The sequence below is a fragment of the Microtus ochrogaster genome, unplaced genomic scaffold, assembly GCF_000317375.1.
Source record: "Microtus ochrogaster isolate Prairie Vole_2 unplaced genomic scaffold, MicOch1.0 UNK81, whole genome shotgun sequence".
Taxonomy (NCBI): domain Eukaryota; kingdom Metazoa; phylum Chordata; class Mammalia; order Rodentia; family Cricetidae; genus Microtus; species Microtus ochrogaster.
Genome location: NW_004949179.1, coordinates 1368974 through 1388158, shown reverse-complemented (window position 1 = coordinate 1388158; position 19185 = coordinate 1368974). Strand labels below are relative to the sequence as shown.

General features: G+C 56.2%; 1 protein-coding gene across 8 annotated transcripts; it reads right to left on the bottom strand.

Moving 5' to 3' along the window:
• Positions 1 to 1760: 1760 nt before the first annotated feature.
• Fcho1 (FCH domain only 1) lies at positions 1761 to 18830 on the bottom strand. Of its 8 annotated transcripts, none has more exons than XM_026777741.1 (28): positions 18791 to 18830; positions 15245 to 15283; positions 14711 to 14763; positions 11969 to 12060; positions 11223 to 11297; positions 10929 to 11070; positions 10571 to 10723; positions 10330 to 10434; positions 8841 to 8939; positions 8675 to 8771; positions 8135 to 8179; positions 7949 to 8021; positions 7286 to 7310; positions 6986 to 7043; positions 6448 to 6626; positions 6333 to 6357; positions 6015 to 6066; positions 5606 to 5700; positions 5223 to 5462; positions 4310 to 4431; positions 4139 to 4226; positions 3927 to 4035; positions 3308 to 3463; positions 2991 to 3123; positions 2569 to 2768; positions 2352 to 2407; positions 2011 to 2175; positions 1761 to 1922 (listed from the first exon to the last, which is right to left on the bottom strand). In XM_026777741.1, the coding sequence occupies exons 3-28, from the start codon at positions 14735 to 14737 to the stop codon at positions 1900 to 1902; spliced, it is 2634 nt and encodes an 877-aa protein (XP_026633542.1). In that variant the 5' UTR covers positions 14738 to 14763; positions 15245 to 15283; positions 18791 to 18830; the 3' UTR covers positions 1761 to 1899. The 8 variants fall into 8 exon arrangements, with proteins under 8 accessions (XP_026633542.1, XP_005370654.1, XP_026633547.1 ...); XM_005370597.2 differs by having other exon boundaries at positions 4322 to 4431; XM_026777746.1 differs by having other exon boundaries at positions 5223 to 5393.
• Positions 18831 to 19185: the final 355 nt, after the last annotated feature.

Below are 19185 nucleotides of genomic sequence, written 5' to 3'. Positions count from 1 at the left end.
ACTAGCTCTGTAGACTAGGCTGGTCTCGAACTCACAAAGATCCACCTGCCTCTGCCTCCCGAGTGCTGGGATTAAAGGCGTGCGCCACCACCGCCCGGCTATTTTTGGTTTTTTTAAAACAGGCTTTTTCTGTATCTCTGGAGCCTATCCTGGAACTAACTCTTTTTTTTTTAAATGGTTCCTCATTATTTATTATGTTAGGAGTATACATTGAGCCAGCCACCATAGTGTGGGCACGTGGCCAAGCCCAATGCTATGTCACATTAAGAAAATAACTTTCGAATTGCATTTGAACTGCAATAACACCATTCTGGAAGAAAAATACCCCAAACCAATGCTGCATACACAAGAGAGGGCTCATAACTAGTCTGGAACTAGCTCTTGTAGTCCAGGATGACCTCGGATTCACAAAGATCCGCCTGCCTCTGCCTCTGCCTCTGGGATTAAAGGCGTGTGCCACCAGCGCCCGGCCTCTGGACGGATTTCTGTTAAAGAGATGCTGGGTCAGAGCAGCCCTGCAGTGCGTGTTCTCAAGCCACCTGAGCCCAGGGAAGCCAGGGTAGCTGTGTGAGAGCTGCATGCGGGGCTGGCAAGCGGGAACCACAGGACGCTCTGTGAGTGATTCCTGATGGCAGCAGCCGTGGGCGCCACAGAAAGCTGTGAATGGGAGGTGGGCACGAGAGGAAGCTAAGTTGGGGAATGGGATTTCTCCCGAACCCAGGTGGCTAAAAGGCCTCAGGCAAATGACCTTTTTCGTGAATTTGTATCCCAAACGTTAGGTGCCAAATGTAGCATGATTAATAAAAACCAGAGCTAGAAATTGGGGTTCAACTTGAAAGTCAGAAAAGCAAAATAGCCAGCACTGACTCTTACCTGTACCTCAGTCCGAAACGGCAATCCTGCCTCCAGGAATCTCAGAATGAGAATGAGTAAGAGCTGTCTCTCCCATTTTATAATCTTCTCCAGTTTTGGGATTAAAGTCGTGCACCACTGAGATTAAAGGCAAGCACCGTCCGGTTTCTATGGCAACTAGTATGGCTCCTGGGATTAAAGGTGTGTGTCTCCATTGCCTGGTTTGTAAGGCCGACCAGCGCAGCTGTTTTACTCTCTGATCTTCAGGCAAGCTTTATTTATTAAAATACAAATGAACTATCACTACACTTGAGATTCCAAGAGCTGTTTTCTTTGTTAAGATTAATTCTATTTAATTCCTGTATCGGTGTGCCTACATTCATGTGAGTGCGATGCGCGTAGAGGCCAGAAGAGGGCGCATGGGTGCTGGGAACACAATCTGGACCTTTTAGGCGCAGAGCCCTGCCCCAGCCTGGATTGACAGGTGGATTCCACACCAAGCCCGCATCTCCTGGTGCGCCTGCCCTTCTCCAGCTTGTGAACTCCTATGTATCCCTCAGAACTCTCTAGAGCAGTGACTCTGAACTAGTGGACCACAAACTCTTGGGGGGGGGGATTGAATGACCCTTTCACAGGGGTCACGTATCAGATATTTACATTAAGATTCACAATAAGCAAAAGTGTAGTTATGAAGTAACAACAAAAATGCTTTTATGGTTGGGGTCACCACAGCATAAGGAACTGTATATAAGAGTCGCTGCTCTAGGGGTTCACCTACTTCTCCCTCCCTTTAGTGTGGGGAGTCAGAGGGCACGTTGCCCTGCAGAGGAAATGCATTACGGGTACCGGTACCCTTCCCTTCATGGTCTGGCTTTGAAAGACAGAACGGGAACATGGATTCCTTTTTATTTTGTTAGAAAAGTGTTTATTTAAAGAATACTAAAAGGTCCGGGCCTGTTGGAGAGGAGGAGGGAGGAGTCTTGGCTCAGTCGAGTCCAGCCTGAGCTGGGGGAGAAGTGGGCGGGAGGGAAGGAGGCCCGGAGCACCTTAGCTGCTGGTGAGGTACATCCCTGTGGGGACAGAGCAGGGCCTGGCGTGGGTTCCTTGCGTGGGCTCCTCTGCACTTGGCCTGAGAGCCCAGCCCTGCCCTGCAGCTACCTGTGGCGAATCTCCGCTTCACCAGGGACATGCGATAGCCGCCGCCCAGCAGCTCCAGGTCCAGACCGGACAGCGTGGCACCCTCACTGGTGAACTGCGCGGCCACAGGGCTGGGAGTACTGGGCCCTGACTGCGGCTGCCAACTGGCGGACAAGCGGCCGGAGCCTGCGGAACCTGGGGTCAGGGACGCGCTCCGGCCGCAGGCCCTTAGCACTGCCCACCCTGTCCTGAGAACCCTGCTCAGAGATTCTTCAGGTGCGCCAGAGTATCCCCAGTTTTAACAAGTGCTGCCAACCCATGACTTCTCCCACACAGCAGCCCTCATCATAGCTGTGACTCACCTCCTGTCTCACACACATCTGGAAGCTTCCATGTGAACCTCTTTTCCTCTGTGCTCCTGGTAGCAAGGGAAGATGGGTCAGCAGCCGAGTCACCTGTGTGGGACCTGTTAACCTACTGCCCAGCGGAGCCTCCTTTCCCCACCCATGCATAAGCTACAGTGTGGCACAGCTACACTTATTTGTTGGCCTGTGCTCATAGTGGGACTGAGTGGCTCACCAGCTGGCAGCAGGCTGCAGACGCACGCTGGTCACCGGCTCTCCCACAGGCAGCAGGATTTGGACATTAGTGAGCGGCGTGGACACCGTAGTGGCGCCCGCACGGTAGCTGTACTCTACTGTGACCCGCGTGAGCGTGGGCCCGCACTGCCAGTGGGCGCTCATTTGCAGGGGCACTGACTCAGGCCCAGGGCGGGAGAACTAAGGATAAGAAGACAGAGGTGATTGGGCGACGTCGCCATGTCCCTCCCACGGGCTTTGCAAGCACTCCACCTAGTCTAGTTCAAGCAATATGCAACCACTAGAACCACATGCAGTATTCCGCGTGGCCAGCAGGGAGCAGGAGAGCGCACAGTAGCCAGAAACCACTTGCTCACTTGCAGGATTCATGCGTCCCGGTCCCGCCCTGCCCCGGCACCCCACCTGGTAGCGCAGCAGCACCAGGTTGTAGTAGGAGGCGGTAGGGTTCTGCTCCGCCTGGTGTTGCAGGGCCTCTGTCAGCGCCGTCATGTTCAGCCAGAAGTCTTTCGTCTCTGGGTCACTCTGGGAGGGGTCACTGCAGAAATGGGGACAGAACATCTTCATTCCTCAGGAAATGCTCTCCCACTCCAGTCTGAGCTGCCGTGGGTGGGAGAGGGAAAGCCACCCGCCTCACGTCACAGAACAAAGGGCTGGAGGCACTGCAGGCATTTTAAGGCCCTGAGCCCCTGGCAGCTTCTCCCATCACCCATGCAAGGCACCTGAAGATCAAGTCAGCGTTGGGCTGAAAGTGTTCCACGGGCGCCGTGTGCACGAGTCGGAAGCTGAGGACGGGTGGGGGTGGGGTTCCACTGAACACTCGCACAATGCCCGCAGGAAAGGTCATGGTCAATTCTCCCGTGACTCGAGCCAGGCAGCTGGGGAGCCGGGGAAACACGGGATGTGGGATCTGGGCTCTGTGTTTCCCACTCTCTTGGTTCCCCTGGCACCCAAACCTCCAATGAAGCTCTAATTGTTCCCAGCACCCTCTCCCCAACTTCTTTCTCTTCTATCCCCGCCTGGCAGGGTGAACCCCCCCACACCACACACAGTCTGGGTTAAGAAAAGTATCTTCCCTAGGTCCCTTTTCTCCTGGGCCACCAGGAATCTCAAACCAGAATAACTCGTGTTTTGAGCAACCCTAGCTTGGGTTTATGGTCTAATGGTCCCTCTTCTTTGTAGTTTAATGTTAAGGTCTCCTTTTTGTCAACCACAGGGATGGCAGGCCTGCTTCAAGGTCCCTAGTTCACTCCCAATGAGGAACCTCAGGGTTCCCTAGCCTCAATCAAATGCCCTCAGGTTAATCCTGCACTTGGCATCACTGTCTACATGACAGCCTACCTGGGGCTATGGCCACGGAAATAGGCATGAACATACTCAGTGAAGGCTGTGGCCACAGGCAGGGTGTCCTGGGACCCCAGGACCACAGGGCTGGGGCCACGGGAGATGCCTGTGGGAAGATGGGGGGGTCAGAAGCAAGGCAAGCCTCACCCACTTAACCAGCATCCCAGAAAAGAGGACCCAAGGCCTCAAGGGGAGCTGCCCCTACAAACCATGCGCCATCTGAGTGGAGAAGCCAGGCCGATCCGGGCCAATGCTGGGGGCAGAAGATCCCAGAGGGGAGGGGCTGAGGGATCGGCACTGCAGGGAACGACAGGATCAGGGCTGTGAGCTGCCCAGAGCTGCCTACAGGGGTGGCCCCTTCCCGACAGAAACTGCCTCACCATGCCACGCACCAGGTCACCGTTGCTCCTGGTGAGCGGGCAGGACACTTTTCTGGACCGAGGTCTCCTGGGTGGTGCAGCTAGGCCCTCCCTGGGGGTGGAGTCAGCAGGCAGCGAGGAGTCTAGAAAGAGGACAGTGCAGGACTGGCTCCAGCAGGAGCTGGGGCGTTAGCCCTTAAGAAACAATAGGCTGGCTGGGCGGTGGTGGCGTACGCCTTTAATCCCAGCACTTGGGAGGCAGAGGCAGGCGGATCTCTGTGAGTTCAAGACCAGCCTGGTCTACAGAGCTAGTTCCAGGATAGGCTCCAAAGCCACAGAGAAACCCTGTCTCGAAAAACCAAAAAAAAAAAAAAAAAACAATAGGCTGAGGGCTTCTGGGTAGGAGCCCAGGGTGCAGCGGACAGGGGTGTGTGTCGGGGTGCGCGTCGTTGCTGGAGGCTCAGGTCGCTCTGCTGTCACACCCCTTTGGCTCTGCCAGGAACCAGATTCTTTCCCATGGATGCCAGCTGCCCGCCAGTGTGACCAGGCCTCAGGTGGCAGTTGTGAGAGCCTGACGCGCTCTCGTCCCACCCTCCCAGCCACTTAGGCTCTCGGCCGGGTGTTTTCCCCACAGCCTGAGTGGGCGAGATGCCCATTTTGATGACATCTCCATTTAGCAGTGACCATAGGGTTCAGCCACGCTTCCTTCAAACTCGGAGTCCACAGATGTCTTAGGCCCAGCCATCCTTCCAGCACCCGACTGCCTGCCGCAGCTCACTCCCAGCTTCATGGCCAAAAGGAGACTCCAGCACCACACATGGCCAAGACGACACCCACCTTTCTGACACAGGGCCTTTGCTTGACCATCTGATGGTACCACCTAGGAAGGCCTCCACCTGGCACCCAGTCTACCAGGGACACCTGCTGGGCTCACCTGTGCCTGACTCTGGCCCCCACGGGCCTGGTGAGGGTGCACGGGGAATCGGGCCCCTGGCCTCTGGGTGTTGCATCCTGCAGGTGGGTGGGCTCTGCGGGGTGCCCGGCCGGGGGACCCAGGACTCAGGGGATGGGTCGGCAGCGTGCGATGGAGAGTCCAGGCCTGAGTCTTCCACATTGTCAGGGGACGAGGAAGAGAAAGGGGATGGGCTGGATGTGAAACCCAGGCTGCTGGAGCCTAGGAAGGGGCAGGGGCAGGGGCGTGGTCAGAATAGTCCGCGTCCACATCCAGATGTCACCTCCCATATTAGCATACCCTCCACACGCCCATGGCCACGCCCCTCCAAACAAGGGCCCACCCACTGTGGGCTCTCCCTCTACCCGTGAAGTCCTCGTGGTCAAAGGCTGACTCCAGCGGCGGCCCAAAGAGGCTCTTGGACAGTGGTTCCTCAGAGGCCAGCGGCCTCTCAGCACAGCTGGGGACAGCGACAGGGGTGGGGCCGAGTCTGGCACCTGAGGCCTTCCCACAGTCGTTCAGTGCACCCAGCCTGCATCACCCACTCAGCCCAGCGCAGCCTGCATCACCATGCTAAGACCAGGCTTTGAAGGCATTTTGACCCCATGTTTGGCGAGGCAGGGTCTCACTCTGCCCAGGCTCCTGAGCGCTGGGTGACATGCCAGTTTCATCCACAACTAAAGCCCTCCCAGGCCTAGTGTCCAATAGCCTCGTAGTGAGGAAGCGGGAGGTGGGGCCCATCTGCCTGCACAGTCATGTCCCCGCAAGACCCACCTGCCAGTCCGTGGGGCTGACTGAGGTCTCGGTGCCTTCCCAGAAGTGTCCCCTAGGACAGACAGAGCCTTGAGCCTCTGTCACACCAGGACCACGGCTGGATTTGTCAGACAGAGGCCCAAGGTGACAACATGGACAGAGGGGACAGCAGCGTGGGGTTCTAGTTCTGCCCCCGCTGCCCATGCAGCTCCCATTAGTCCCACAGTGAAGCTGTTCGGTGGAGGAGGAGCCCGAGGGTGCGCAATCCCAGTTCCCCGCCATCCAGGCCTGCTTCCCCTCCAAGGGCACCTTCTAACCCAGATAGGCCAGGCTACTCACGCGACGAGTGACGTTTCATGGTGCCCTGAGGAAAAAAGGAGAAACCGACCAACATGAGGCCCAGCTGCAGCCTGCTGGCCCTGGTGCCCCTCACAGTCCCAGTTGCCCAGCTCACCCCTGGGCCTGGCGGGAGGATGAGGCTGCCTGCTGTGGCCCTGAGCTGGGCAGCTGCAGCCTCGGAGCTGCAGGCCACGGTGCGGGGTGGGGCAGGCTTGATGTGAACGTAGAACTTTCTAGGCTCCTCGTCGTCAAAATCAGAGTCGCTAGAGGAGAATCGCGGGGGCTCGGCTGTGGGTACACCTCTGTCAAGGAGCCAGTCTTGAATCTGAACACACTTCCCCACGCAGTGGTCCCTTTATGCTCAGGAAACTACCCGGGGAGCTTCTATACAGCCACTACAGTCCAACACTGATGCCCTTCCTCTAGAAAGCCCTCCTGGGTATCCCACCATAAAAGCCCACCTTGTCTGTCCATCTTTATTCTGAAACAGGCTTTCTCTACATAGCCCCGGCTGGCCTGGAACTTACCGACTGGATTCACACTCCAAGATTCACCAGTCTCTGCACCCCCACTGCCCAGCTCTCACCCCCCTTACACAGGACAAGGGCCTGGGCCTGACCCTCCCCAGGGGGACACAGTCACAGACAGGATATTGTTGTGGGAGACATCAGGGCGCACAGTGAAGCCTTCCTCGTCCACCTCTGGAGGCACCTGGGGAGGCAGAGTCAGGTCCCTTAACGACCCTTTGTTTTGCCCCCTCAACTCCCACGAGAATATATTTCAGGATGTAGGTAAATCCAAGGGGAAATTGAGCCACGGTAGAGCTTTTAGTCCCTCACAGGGGGACCACAGAGGCCAGACAGATTCTGAGCCCCACCCTGGGCCCCTCTGGCCTCCTCAGGCCTTGAAGAACAAGCCCTGCCCACCCTCTGCCCCTCCCCCACAGTACTCACCCCCGAATCAGACTCCAGGAAGTCACTGGGGACAAAGGAACAGGGGTAAGTGTCTGGTGCCAACAGAAGGCATGCCCACCATGTTGCCCCAAGCTAGCCCATAGCCTGGAACCCTGGGGCTTCTTTGAGAATGTGAAGCCGGGCGGTGGTGGCGCATGCCTTTAATCCCAGCACTCGTGAGGCAGAGGCAGGCGGATCTCTGTGAGTTTGAAGCCAGCCTGGTCTACAAGAGCTAGTTCCAGGACAGGCTCCATAGCCACTGAGAAACCTTGTCTCGGAAAATGAGAGAAGAGAGAGAGAGAGAGAGAGAGAGAATATGAGAATGTGGGGATGTGGGGGGCATCTAGAGGGAGCTGTCAGAGATGGCCTCTAACAGCAGAGCAGATGAGAAGCTAGCCTTGGGAAAGGAAGGGACCATGTCCAACTTACGTTACAATGGGCCAAGCAGCTTCTGGCCCAGCCTAGGTGAAAGGAAGAATTCCAGACTAGTCTAGGGAGTGGTTCTCTTAGGCTAGCCTGGGACAGAGGTTTTCTGGGCTAGCCCAGGCTCAAGTGATCTGGGCTGGTCTGACATAGGGAGAGTGCCACAGGGAACTTCTATGCTAGCTGGAGCAAGAGGCAGAATTTTGGGCTAGCCTGGACCAGGGTGGAGCAATTTCTCACACAGAGGCACGGGGCTCCCTCCGGCTCAGTCCTGGAAGACGGAAGGCCTTGGCTCCTCGGAGGCGTTTCATTGCTGTAGACAGAGGGAGGGCATGCTAACCTCTGGAAGGTTCTCCCCCTTTCTATTCAGAACCCCCTTCCCAAACCCCTGGTCTAGCCTGGGCATCCAGGCCCAGACGTACTTGCCTTCCTGCAGGGCAGCTGTGCTGTAGGCATCAAAGTCCAGAGGCCCTGGGGCAAAAAGAAAGGCATCTGAGGGGCAGAAGCTGCCTAGCAGGGATATCAGGGCACCAGGCTCCACAATGGGAGCCATGGAGGGTGTGAGGGGAACCTAGGAGCGGCAGACCCAGGCAGACTGGACAGCAAGCCGGCAAGGAGGAAAGCTTCCCTGGTCACCTGGGTCTGGGGACACAGTGTGCCAGCATTTAGGGGATTGTGATCTCCACTTCAGTGATGAGGCATCACTCAGAGACACACGACTATAGTCTCCTGGCGAGCGAGCTGTGAGCAAAGGACCCAAACACGCCCTTCCCTTGGCTCTCACAAGGGCATCATGTACGCAATGGTTCCTGGAGGAACCGCCGAGCTTCCCAGCAGCGCTCTCATACCGCCTTTGTGACTATGTGAGATCAGACGCCTTCTCTACGTGGGCTAGGGGACAGAGAACTGCCACCAGCCCATTTTTCCAAAGAAACCGATGGTCAGGGAGGCCTCGCTGTCACTCACCAGGCTTCTCGTGGCCGGTGCCCTTGCTCTCCGCAAACTTCCTGAGAAGCATGTCCACAGTCACATTTTCCACGTTCTGCTTAAATTCTTCGTGCACCTGGTAGGGGGCAGGGCATGAGGGGTGGGCCCTCGGTGGGAGGGGCAGGAGAGCGGGGCCTATCCTCACCTGCCCAATCTGCACGTGGGTGTCCTCCACGGAGTGTGCATAGGAGCCCAGCAAGGCCTTCATGTGCTGCAGGTGGGCCTCCTCCATGGCCTGAAAGCGCTGAGATGGGAAGGGCATGTGACCCAGGCTGACCAATCAGAGCAGTCCCGCTTCCAGCTCTGCTCGGTTTAGGGAAGCATGAGACTCCGCATTCGGATTTTTGGGGTAAGTTAAAAGCGCACCTCTGCCCCCAACCTCCCCGCCCCATGTGCCTGCCTTTGATCCTAGTACTGGTAGAGGCAGGAGGATCTCTGAGTTCGAGACCAGCCTAGTCTACATAGTGAGACCTGTCTCAAAAAAGAAAAATGGTCCTGCTGGATCAGAGACGCAGCTACTCTTTGCATACACACAAACACACCAGTGTGTCCTCTGCCAGCCTAGGAATGAGGTTCCCAGAAACCAACGACCAACCGCGGAGATGACATCCTAATGACGCCATTAGAACGCCTGGATCCAGCCACTCCTGACGCCCCTGCAGTAGCAAACCCACGTTGTGGAGTATTTGTTTACACTGATAAAGATGTGTCTATCAGGCACCCGATTGGTTTAATAAAGAGCTGAATGGCCAATAGCTAGGCAGGAGAGGATAGGCGGGACTTCTGAGCAGAGAGAGGAACTTTGGGAAGAAGAAAGGCAGGATTCCTCAGCCTGACGTGGAGACAGTAGCGCATACAGAAGAGAGGAGAGGTAAAAAGCAATATGACGGACAGATTAACAGACACGGGTTGACTTGAGTTATAAGAGCTAGCTGGGAACACCAAGGCCAAGTCAAGCCTTTCATAATTAATAATAAGTCTCCGTGTCCGTATTTGGGGACTGGTGGAGCAGTGACCCTGCTCTCAGGGGCCAATGCCCTCTGGAAAGGCAAACCCATCGTAAGGGGCACAGCTGCCCCCATCGCCATGTGCTACGGGAAACCCGTCAGCAGGGAGCCCGTGCAGCCAGATACCCACACAAAAAGCCAGGCCCAGACTGCTAAAGACCTCTGAACAAGCTTTGATGCAAATTTTCAAAAATAAATAGTTTAAAAATAATACAGTCTTTAAAGAGAGAATAAAGTAATATAAAAAGAATACACAATGTGCAGGTGGAAAATACTAGGGTACCTGGATCGGGCATGGTGTTTGGTTGAGTTTGAATTTTTTGAATGTTGATGAGCAAAGGGCAAACACTGCCAACAGACACCGCATTATAGAAAAAACTGCTAAATTAAACCAACCTATATATTTTGAGGATAGTTTAACTTCAATTCCAACAACAAATCCCTAAGTAAATCTGTTTAAATGAAAATTTCTTCTTTTTCTCAGAATGCCAAAGCTGGTGTTATATTTGATATATAGCCCAAAATGACACTGAATTCCTGATCCTCCTGCCTCGGGCCCCTGGGATTGAGGACAGGGCACCCCTGCAGGGAGTGTGAGGACCAGCTGCCACAGGGTGAGGATCTCACCAAGGCCGAGTCTAGCATCTTGGTCTCGAAGTCAGCCCGGGCAGAGTTGTACTTATCCACAGAGCGCCGCAGGCTGTCAGCTGCCTTCTTGCTTTTGGTTTCTGCCTGGAAACCAGACAGAGGACCGAGTGAGTCGCCATGGGGACCATCAGGTGGCTTTATCACCCTGCCAAGCCATCTTCTGAAATCCAGGGGGAGATGGCCTCACAGCTTAGTGCCCAGCGCTGTGGGACCAACAAACCTTGTCCATCTCCTTCTGGCTGGTGTTCTCTCTGCGCAGCCGCTCCACGTCCATGCAGCGGCTCAGGTAATTCTCCCGAGACTTCGGCAAGAGCTGACCCACGCTGGCCAATACCTGCACTGCATCCACAGTGCCCAGAACTTCCTCCTTGCACTGTTGGTAGGGAAAAGCAGGGAAGGGCTTTGGGTCAGGGGTGGAGTGACAGCCTAGAATTCCCCCAGTGAGGGGCAGGGCAGGGCACCTAAGCATGCTTTCCCAGTTTCATCCACACACACTCATAAGCTGCAAGTGGGTGCACAGGCCCATCTGGGGTCCTGAGTGCCCCAGGGCCCCGCATGCCTGCCAGGGCGGCCGCTACCTTCTTGTGGGCCTTGAGCTGCTCCTCGCCATAGCGCAGCACATCCTTGAGGAGGTCGTGAAGTTTCCGCGTCAGCTCTAGGTGGCACAGTGCCAGCTTGTCCGAGGACACACGGAAGACCTCCCAGAGCGGGGCGAAGGTCCTGGGGACAGGCAGAGTCCAGAGTGTCTGATACCCCAGGGACCATCACACAGCACAGGTGTCATTGCTGACAGGGAACTTGGCAGAAGTTGAGTCCTTCAGGTCCCGAGTTACCTTTACTAGGGTTCCCCACACACACCTAGCTGCACTCACCCCATCGGGGTGCCATTGCTGGCGAGCTTGGACAGCTTGGCCATGGCCTTCGAGTATGTCTCTTCGATGCTGGCCCTGCATTGGAAGAAGGACAAAGACAGGCAGATTCAAGTACCCTGAGACAGGCCTTTCTCTGCCTCAGTTTCCCCCCATCTCTACACCTTGCTCTCAAAACAAAGTTTTGGAAACTGATGGGATAATTTTGTTTTTCCTTAAGCAATCTTTTTAATTTTAGTTTAGTTTTTTTTTTAATGGTCTGTATATGTGGCCTAGGCGGGTCTCAAACTCGTGGTAGCTCTGCCTCAGCTCCCCCTAGTGCTGGGGTTATGGGGATACACCATCACGCCTTCATCACGCATGTTTCCACTTCTGATGCCAGGACTCGGGATTTTAACCCCTCTCATGAATACGCGATCTCATTTTCAGCAGAGGAGGTAACAGACCCTGGAACACGGTGCACGCTGGTCAGTGAGATGGCCCAAGTCTAAGATCTACCTGAGTTCAGTCTCCAAAACCCACGTGTGAAAGGAACCAGCTTGACTAAGCTGCCCTCTGCCCGTCACGTGTGTGTCCTGGAATGAGCACCGACCCCTCCACAAAATAGAAAATAAAATAAAAATAAACAAATGCCTAGGTCATTTGATTCCCGGAGACCCAGGGATCTACACCCTGGATTCTTCCCTGAATCCCAGTAAGGACCTTGTGAACGAGAGCCCAGGGTGGGCGTGCCCCGGGACGCGCCTCACCTTTCCCTAATGAAATCAGCCAGTTCCTTGGTGGCCACAGGGCCCTGCTTCACACAATGGTAGAGGACCTCAAAGCCATGGTTTTTGTCACCCTGTAAGGGATGAGAGAAGAGATGTAGAAGGCAGAAAGGGACTCCAGGTTGCCTAGCAACAGAGACAGGCCTTCTGCGGAGAGGGCGTGAGACCTAACTGGATTGGCGGGCTGCACTTCTCCCCTGGCCAGTGGGAAGCCTGGGACTTTCACTGCATTTTTAAGGCTCCACCATCTCCTCTTGGGTGCCCCTTTATGTGCCCAGAGGTCGACATCACGGGTCTTCCTCTATCGTCCGCCTGCCTCTGCCCCCCTGCGCTGTTATTTGTCCTGCCATGCCAGCTTTTAACATGGCTGCTGGGGCCTTGAACTCAGATCCTGCTGCTTGTGATGCAAGTACTTTTCCAACCAAGTCAAAGCAGGACAAATCCAGGAAAGCCTTATGTCCGAATGTCCCTGCCATGTCCCCATCCCCCACCCCAGACCCATGGTTCTCAGCGGCCAACACCCCAAAAGTCCTTAGTGTGTTCCTGCTTCCTCTCCTCAGCTCAGCTTCCTCCTGGTCCCAGCAGCTTCCCCACCTTCCACAGCCCCGTGGCTACTCAGAGCTCTCGCCTCCATCCCGCCAGAAGAATATATTATCTCTTCCAACCGAAGAGCGCCGGCTACTTCGGGTGGTGGCTGCACCATCCTGAGCCCTTCTCTCTCTCGTACGACAAATGGTGACAATGAGCAGCAACTGCCACACAACGGCTTCACGGGCAAGATGTGTCTGGTATTCTGCTGGACACAAAGGCCTTCTGGGTAATAGCGAGGGCTCCACAGGCTCCCACTGAGCCCACCTGCCGCTGCTGGGGATCCTCGGGTGAGGCTGCACCAGGCACTGCCGCCCAGGCCATTATCTGGGGCTAACACAGAGTCAGCCACTGGCCGGTTTCCCAGACCTGGCAAGCCCTCAGCACTGTCTGCCTTAGCGAAGTGGGCAGACAGCCGAGGGTCTGAGGAGAGATGTCCAGAGCCTGTGTCTCTGATCAGAACTTCTGGGTGACAGCCAAAGAACACTTTATCACCGCTCCATACCCCTCTAGTGCCCGTGCATCCTCCATGGCTCCCCAGAGCTCTCTAGGCTTCTGACTCTGACTGGTCGCAAAGGACCTGGGCACCCCTAAGCATTGGGGTGTGGTTCAGGGTGGAGCCCCTGCCTAGAATCCCCCAGTGAGGGGCTAGGGGCGTGGCTCAGAGGTGGAGCCTCTGCCTAGAATCCCCCAGTGAGGGGCTGGGGGCATGGCCCAGGGGTGGGGCCCCTGCCTAGAATCCCCCAATGAGGGGCTGGGGGCGTGGCTCAGGGATGGAGCCTCTGCCTATTATATTTGAGGTACTGGCCTCCATCCCTAGCAGGAAATTAGCAGAAAAGGAGTCTGATAGCTCAGCCACACATCCATGTCCCAGAAGACAAAATTCTCATTCATTTGCTGAACCTCCTGAGAAAATGGAGGCTGGTTGACCAGCCCCTTCCTGAGGAGAACCTCTGAGCCAGTAGGACCCTGACTCAGGGCTGAGCCCTCGCAGCTGTGCTATCTTGGGGTGTGTATGGGAGGGAAGTTGGGGTGGCTTCTATTCTCTCCTCGCTCATTGACTTCTTCCCCCGTTTTCACACCACATGGAATATAAAACACCGGCAATCCCGTAGGAGTTACTGCCACTGCTCCCAAATGTGGGTGTCTTCTGGGCTGCCGCTGCAGTCCAGGGGTTCTAATGACAGCCCCGAGAACACCTCCCGGGGGGTCACACAGCCATTCAGAGGCCTTGGAAGAATCTGAGCCCCGCAGGTGGCAAGGGACAGCCGGCCCTTTAAGAAAGCAGAGTCAAGTAAGAGGAGTCCCAGCTGGGGAGGGAGAATGGGAGGGAATGGGGCTTGTTGCTAGGGGCAACCGGTTGCTTAGCAACCAGCTACCACTTTGCAAGCTGTGGGCCTACTGGGGAGGAAGGGACCTTTCAGCCTGATGCCTCCTAGACTCCAGACTCCCATTCTGGGGCTGCTTCTGCATCCTCGGTGGCTCCCCAGTTCGCTACCCAACCAACCCGGAGGGGACATTGGTCCTTGAGTGCCACCAAGTGTCACACCTCTGAAATGGACTCAGGGTGTTTCTTGTGGTTGTAATAGCTTTTGCACATCCTAGAAACCGGCCTTCAGGGCTACTGCAAACAGAGTTGTGGGGAGCCCTGAGATGGGCTGAGCCGCACAATCTGCCTCTATGGTAGCCCAGACTCCATTTGCAGCAGGCCTAGGTGGCCAAGAGGGCAGAGATTGGGGAGTCAATCTCCCCCCCCCAAAAAAATATTTCCAAGATTAAAAAAAAAAAAAAAAGGCCTGGAATTTCCCTGCATGGCTTGCCCAGATCTGGGAAGTTCAGTTTGGTCCCAGGTGCAAGTGAGGCATGCTTTGGAACATGCCATTGTGGAAACATGTTACTCTGTAGCCCAGACTGGCCATCCTCCTGCCTCAGCCTCCCTAGGTCTGTGATCTCAGGTATGTCCTCAGACTTGCTGCTCGGTGTTACAGTTTGTGTTCCTTGCCGGGGATGTTTCAATTCTACTTCCAGCTGCTCAGGTCCCCCTTGACCATAAAAGTCCCTAAAGCCCGTTGGGAGCCTTCACCAAAATAAGAGCACTGAAAATGAGAAGGAAGCAGAAGTAGCAGCAGGCCTTACCCAAAAATGCTCCCCAAAATATGACATCCTGCTGGCCTCCGTCTAGTATCTGCCTGAAAAGAGAGGTGAGTTTGAGGGTCTGAGTCATAGCTAACAAGGGCCTGAACAGGGAAATTCCACCCTCCCTCCCTGTTGTAGGGAGGACTAAGGAAGTGAAGCCCAAGGCAGGAGCAGGTCAGGCCACCAGAGATGGTCAAGCCTGGGCCACAGGACACTTATGTCTCAGTCGTACGGGGCTAGGATGGAGGGGCCGTGGTGGGAGGAGCTTTAAGTGGGGTAGACGTTTGTGGGCAAGGACCAGAGTGGTAGTGAGTGAGCTGAATTCTAGACAGAACTGGTCTAGTCCATTTCAGAGGTAGGGAAACCGAGTCACTTCCCAAGAGGGGAAGTTACTTGCCAAGGTCAAACGACAAGAAGGGACAGTGAGAAAGTCAAGGAATGGTGTACTGGGTCCCCAGAGGGTCATGGACAGTTTCCCCTGCCCAGGTCAGGAGCTCCATGGGTCTCAACCACCCCTCGTAAGCCACCATTCACCTGGCTCCAAGTCACTCAGCTCTGTGCCTGTTTTTCCATCTGTAGGAGACAGAAAAGACAGGAACGGTTTTGTTGGAGACTTCAGGTCACTTTGCGTGAGGTGGGGTGTGCAAAATCCTTGGCACATCAAGGCTGGGCTGTCACAGGAGCCGGGCCCTCATCCATAGTTGATGAGCTGCTGGGCTGCTTGGTGACAGCCCAGGCTCAGGAGGCCCAGCAACAGACTGGACGGGGCCAGCTGACCACAGGATCAGACTGTCCTAGCCCCACTTAGCCCTGAGCCTCAGTTTACCTAACACTAAAAGTTAGCTGTCCTTTGTTTTTTGTTCCCTAGCCCAACCTGGCCTGGAACTATGGATCCTCCTGCCTCAGCCTCTAGAGTTCAGGGACTCAAGCTGCATGGCATTGTGCATGGCAGGTTCCCCCAGCGCAGTGCGAGAGGAGGAACTCTGCAGGGGCACAGCAGCAGATTCCTCCTGAGGCCCTCTACCCTCCCACCCCTGCTTGGGCGAGGCTTCCAGAAGGTCCTCTGCAGGGAGGAAAGCCCCAAACAGCCAGACTGTGGCTTGTCTTTTGTTTCACTGGATTCTATACCCAGGCTGCCCTCGAGCTCATGTCTATCCTCCTGCCTCAGTCTCCCAAGCACTGCAGCGACAGCCTGGAGCCTCTACACCACCATCCTCCTGTGGCCTGGTGGCTGTGGGATCCAGCCAGTCTGAATCCCTAAAATGTGCTGAAAGACGGGGACCCAGCCCCTACACCTGCCACCTGCGTGGCAACGTGGCCACTCCTGCAGCCAGGCCCTCACCCGCACAAGCCTGGGAGCCACAGGGGAGGTGGTGGCCATCTGCGATAGGCCAGATAAACTGCTGCCAGGTTGAAGAGGCTCTTGGGTAATGGGTTCCGGTCCTGGAAGTCATCCATGTCACCAGACCTCCCCCACCTCTCCTCCGCCACATGCAAGCCACTGAGGAGTCACACCTGCTGTCCCCACTCCACACACACCAACTCACACCACCAGCCATCCCAACCCATGTCAGACACCATCTCTCACAGCCACAGCTGCCCACCTGGCTGCCCGAAACTCCACCCAGTAGTACCCCTTGAAAGGCTGACCTGGGGTGGCAGGAGGCGGTACCAAAGATGGGCCCTGACGCTGCCACCCGGCCTAGGAAGTGACAGCTATTGCTGACCCCAGACCTGAGCCGACAGCTGTGGGACACCTTCCTGTTCTAAGGTGACAAAGATGGGTGGTGGGGTCAAACTCACCGATGGGCACCGCGCGGGGGAGGCAGGGCCCCTGGGGCACAGGGTAAACACCGGGAGGCTACAGGCCCCAACACTTCCGCCAGCCCTGAGTGGAGGCCCCTGTGTCTGGAGGAGGACAGGAAGCCTGGCCCGCCCTGCTTGCCACCCAACCGTCACCTCCCCGCCCAGCACCCCTGGGACCTCCCCACAGCCACAGGCAGCACGTGGGAAGGGGGGGCCGAGAGAGCAGGTGGGGGAGACAGGATTATTCCCAGAGACACACTAATGAGAATAAGATGACTACCCAAGAGGGGAGCTGAGACTCGAAGATGAACGGAGCCTCTCCCTCAGACAAGGAAACTCAAACATTCTCTACAGCGACTTCAGAACCAACAGATGAAGTCTGTTTTAGACAAGATCTCCTGTACAGCCCAGGCTGGCCTTGAATTCACTATGCTGCAGATGAAGATGGAAGACAACTCCTGGTTCCCCCTCCAGGTGCAGGGTCAACCACCACACCTGGCTTCTGAGTACAGTGCCCCCATCCCCATGTGCTTGGGGTCATTTTGTTTTTTACTAATGAGATTTTTGAAAAGAAGCTAAACCACTTCCAAAACCCCTAAAAATATTGTGGACCTAAGAGAGTTTTCCTAATGTAACCCAGAGCTTCCTGGCCTCTGCAACATCAGGGAGGCCCAGAGAGTGACAGACATTTGCTGGGCATCAAACAGCTGCCCCCCCACACACCGATTCCCCAAACCCCGGGGCCTGGGTGTGCACGGAGGGCAGGCACGGCTGGGTCAGAGCTGGCACTCTGGATTTTGGATGTGGGCTAGCAGTGCCCACAGCCCTTGACCCTCTCTGTGTCCCCAGCACTCCATGCAGAGCCGAGGCCCCTGTACCTGCCCTTGGCTGTCATTTCATCCAGTACACACACATTGAGCACCACTGTGTACTCCAGTCCACAGTGCCACTGATTCTGGTCACACCCTTCAAAGGCATCCATTTTCTCGTCAGCTGTGACCCCATTTAGTGAGCGCAATATCATAATTAATATCACCAGGAGAGGGTGTTTACAGCGCGCTCCCTCCTACGGGCCCTCTCATATCTTCCCACGGGGTTTCAGCCAGTTGGAGCACACCAATTTGGGGGTGTCAGGCTTCCTGTCTAGGGCTCACCTCACTGTCCTGCAAGGGACAGGGGTTAAATGCCTGGCCTCCCACCTGGGACCTGGCCCAGGAACCAGCTGGGCCCTGGTGTAGGTGGTGGTATGTGGGTCAGGGTGTGACCCAGGCAGCCACACCGGTGGGACTGGGGTGATGGAGGCCAGGTCTTGATTGCAGGCGGGTCCTGTCTTATGGTCACGTGGGAACTATCCTGTCCTGGCCCTAGCTTCCTCCAGGAAGGCCAGACTGTACCCATCAATCAATGTCATGGTTTGTTTTTGTTTATGCTTTTTTTTTATGAGGCAGAATCTGGCTATGTAGTCCAGGCTGGCCATAAGCTGCAGATCTTCCTTCTGACTCAGTCTCCCCAGGACAGGAATGACCCTGCCAGGCTAAACCCATTTTAAAGGGCCCAAAACTGAGTCTCCCCTAACCTTCGGCCAAAGACTGGGATCCCCATCTGGCAAAAATGGGGTGTATGTGTTGGGAATCTGAGACAGTCAGTCTCTTCAACCTCTACATTCCAAAGAGGAGACTGAGGGTCAGGGAGGTGTTGTCACCTGCCCAAGGTCACCATGAAACAAGTCCCGCAATGCTGCAGGCAGACAAGCGGAGGGGCTGCCACCCCCGACCTCCTCTGCACCCCATCCTCAGTTTTTCAATTACCTCGAATAATTCTGTTCCTGGGAGCAGATGCAGGCCGCCCCTCTCACAGAGCGCGGGAGTCCCCGGTGCAGGCTCTAGGCCTCTCCAGGCCCCGATTGTCAGGGAGCGGACCCCAGTTTTCCCGCGGCCCCACAGCACTGGCCCTGCATAGCCCCCACCTATCTGACAAGCCCAAGGCGGGTGCAATGGGAGGAAGGTGAGAATGGGGACCACATGAGCAGCGAGGGAGGTGACCCCCACCTCAGGGCCTGGGAGCTCAGGGATGAAGACCCGGAGAAAGGATTTGGGGGTCCTCAGGGTCCCCGTTTCCCAATCCTGGATTGAGGGGGGCACCAGTGGAGCGGCGCCCCGCCTTCTGCAGAGGGCACCTGCTTTGGGGTTGGATCAGGATGAAGGCTGCGCCCGCATCCCGTGTCCCCGCGTCCCGCGCCCCGCGCCCCGCGCCCCGCGCCCGGGGGACACTCACCCCGCGCCGCCGCCACCTGCGCGCTCCAGACCCGCGGCCCGCCCTCCCCGCGCGTTGCGGAGCGCGCCTCTGGCCCCGCCCATAGGTGTGGTCTGGAGGAGCTCCGCCCCGTGGAGCTTCACAAGCCCTGTGCTGGTTGGCTGAGCAGCGCCACTCACTCGCCGGCTAACACACGGTTTAAAGTGACAGGAGAGGCTCCTACTTCCCTGCACCTGCAGGTTCCGCGGGAGGGAGGGAGGGAGGGGAGATGAAAGCAAGGAGCAGCATTTATTGAGAACCTGCTCTGTGCTGGGCTCATGGCAGAGCCCTTCCAAGGCCGTGAGGTAATATTTAATATTGAGCCTCATTTTACAAACAAAGGCACTGAGAGGGTTGGAGTTGTTTTGGAGGTCACA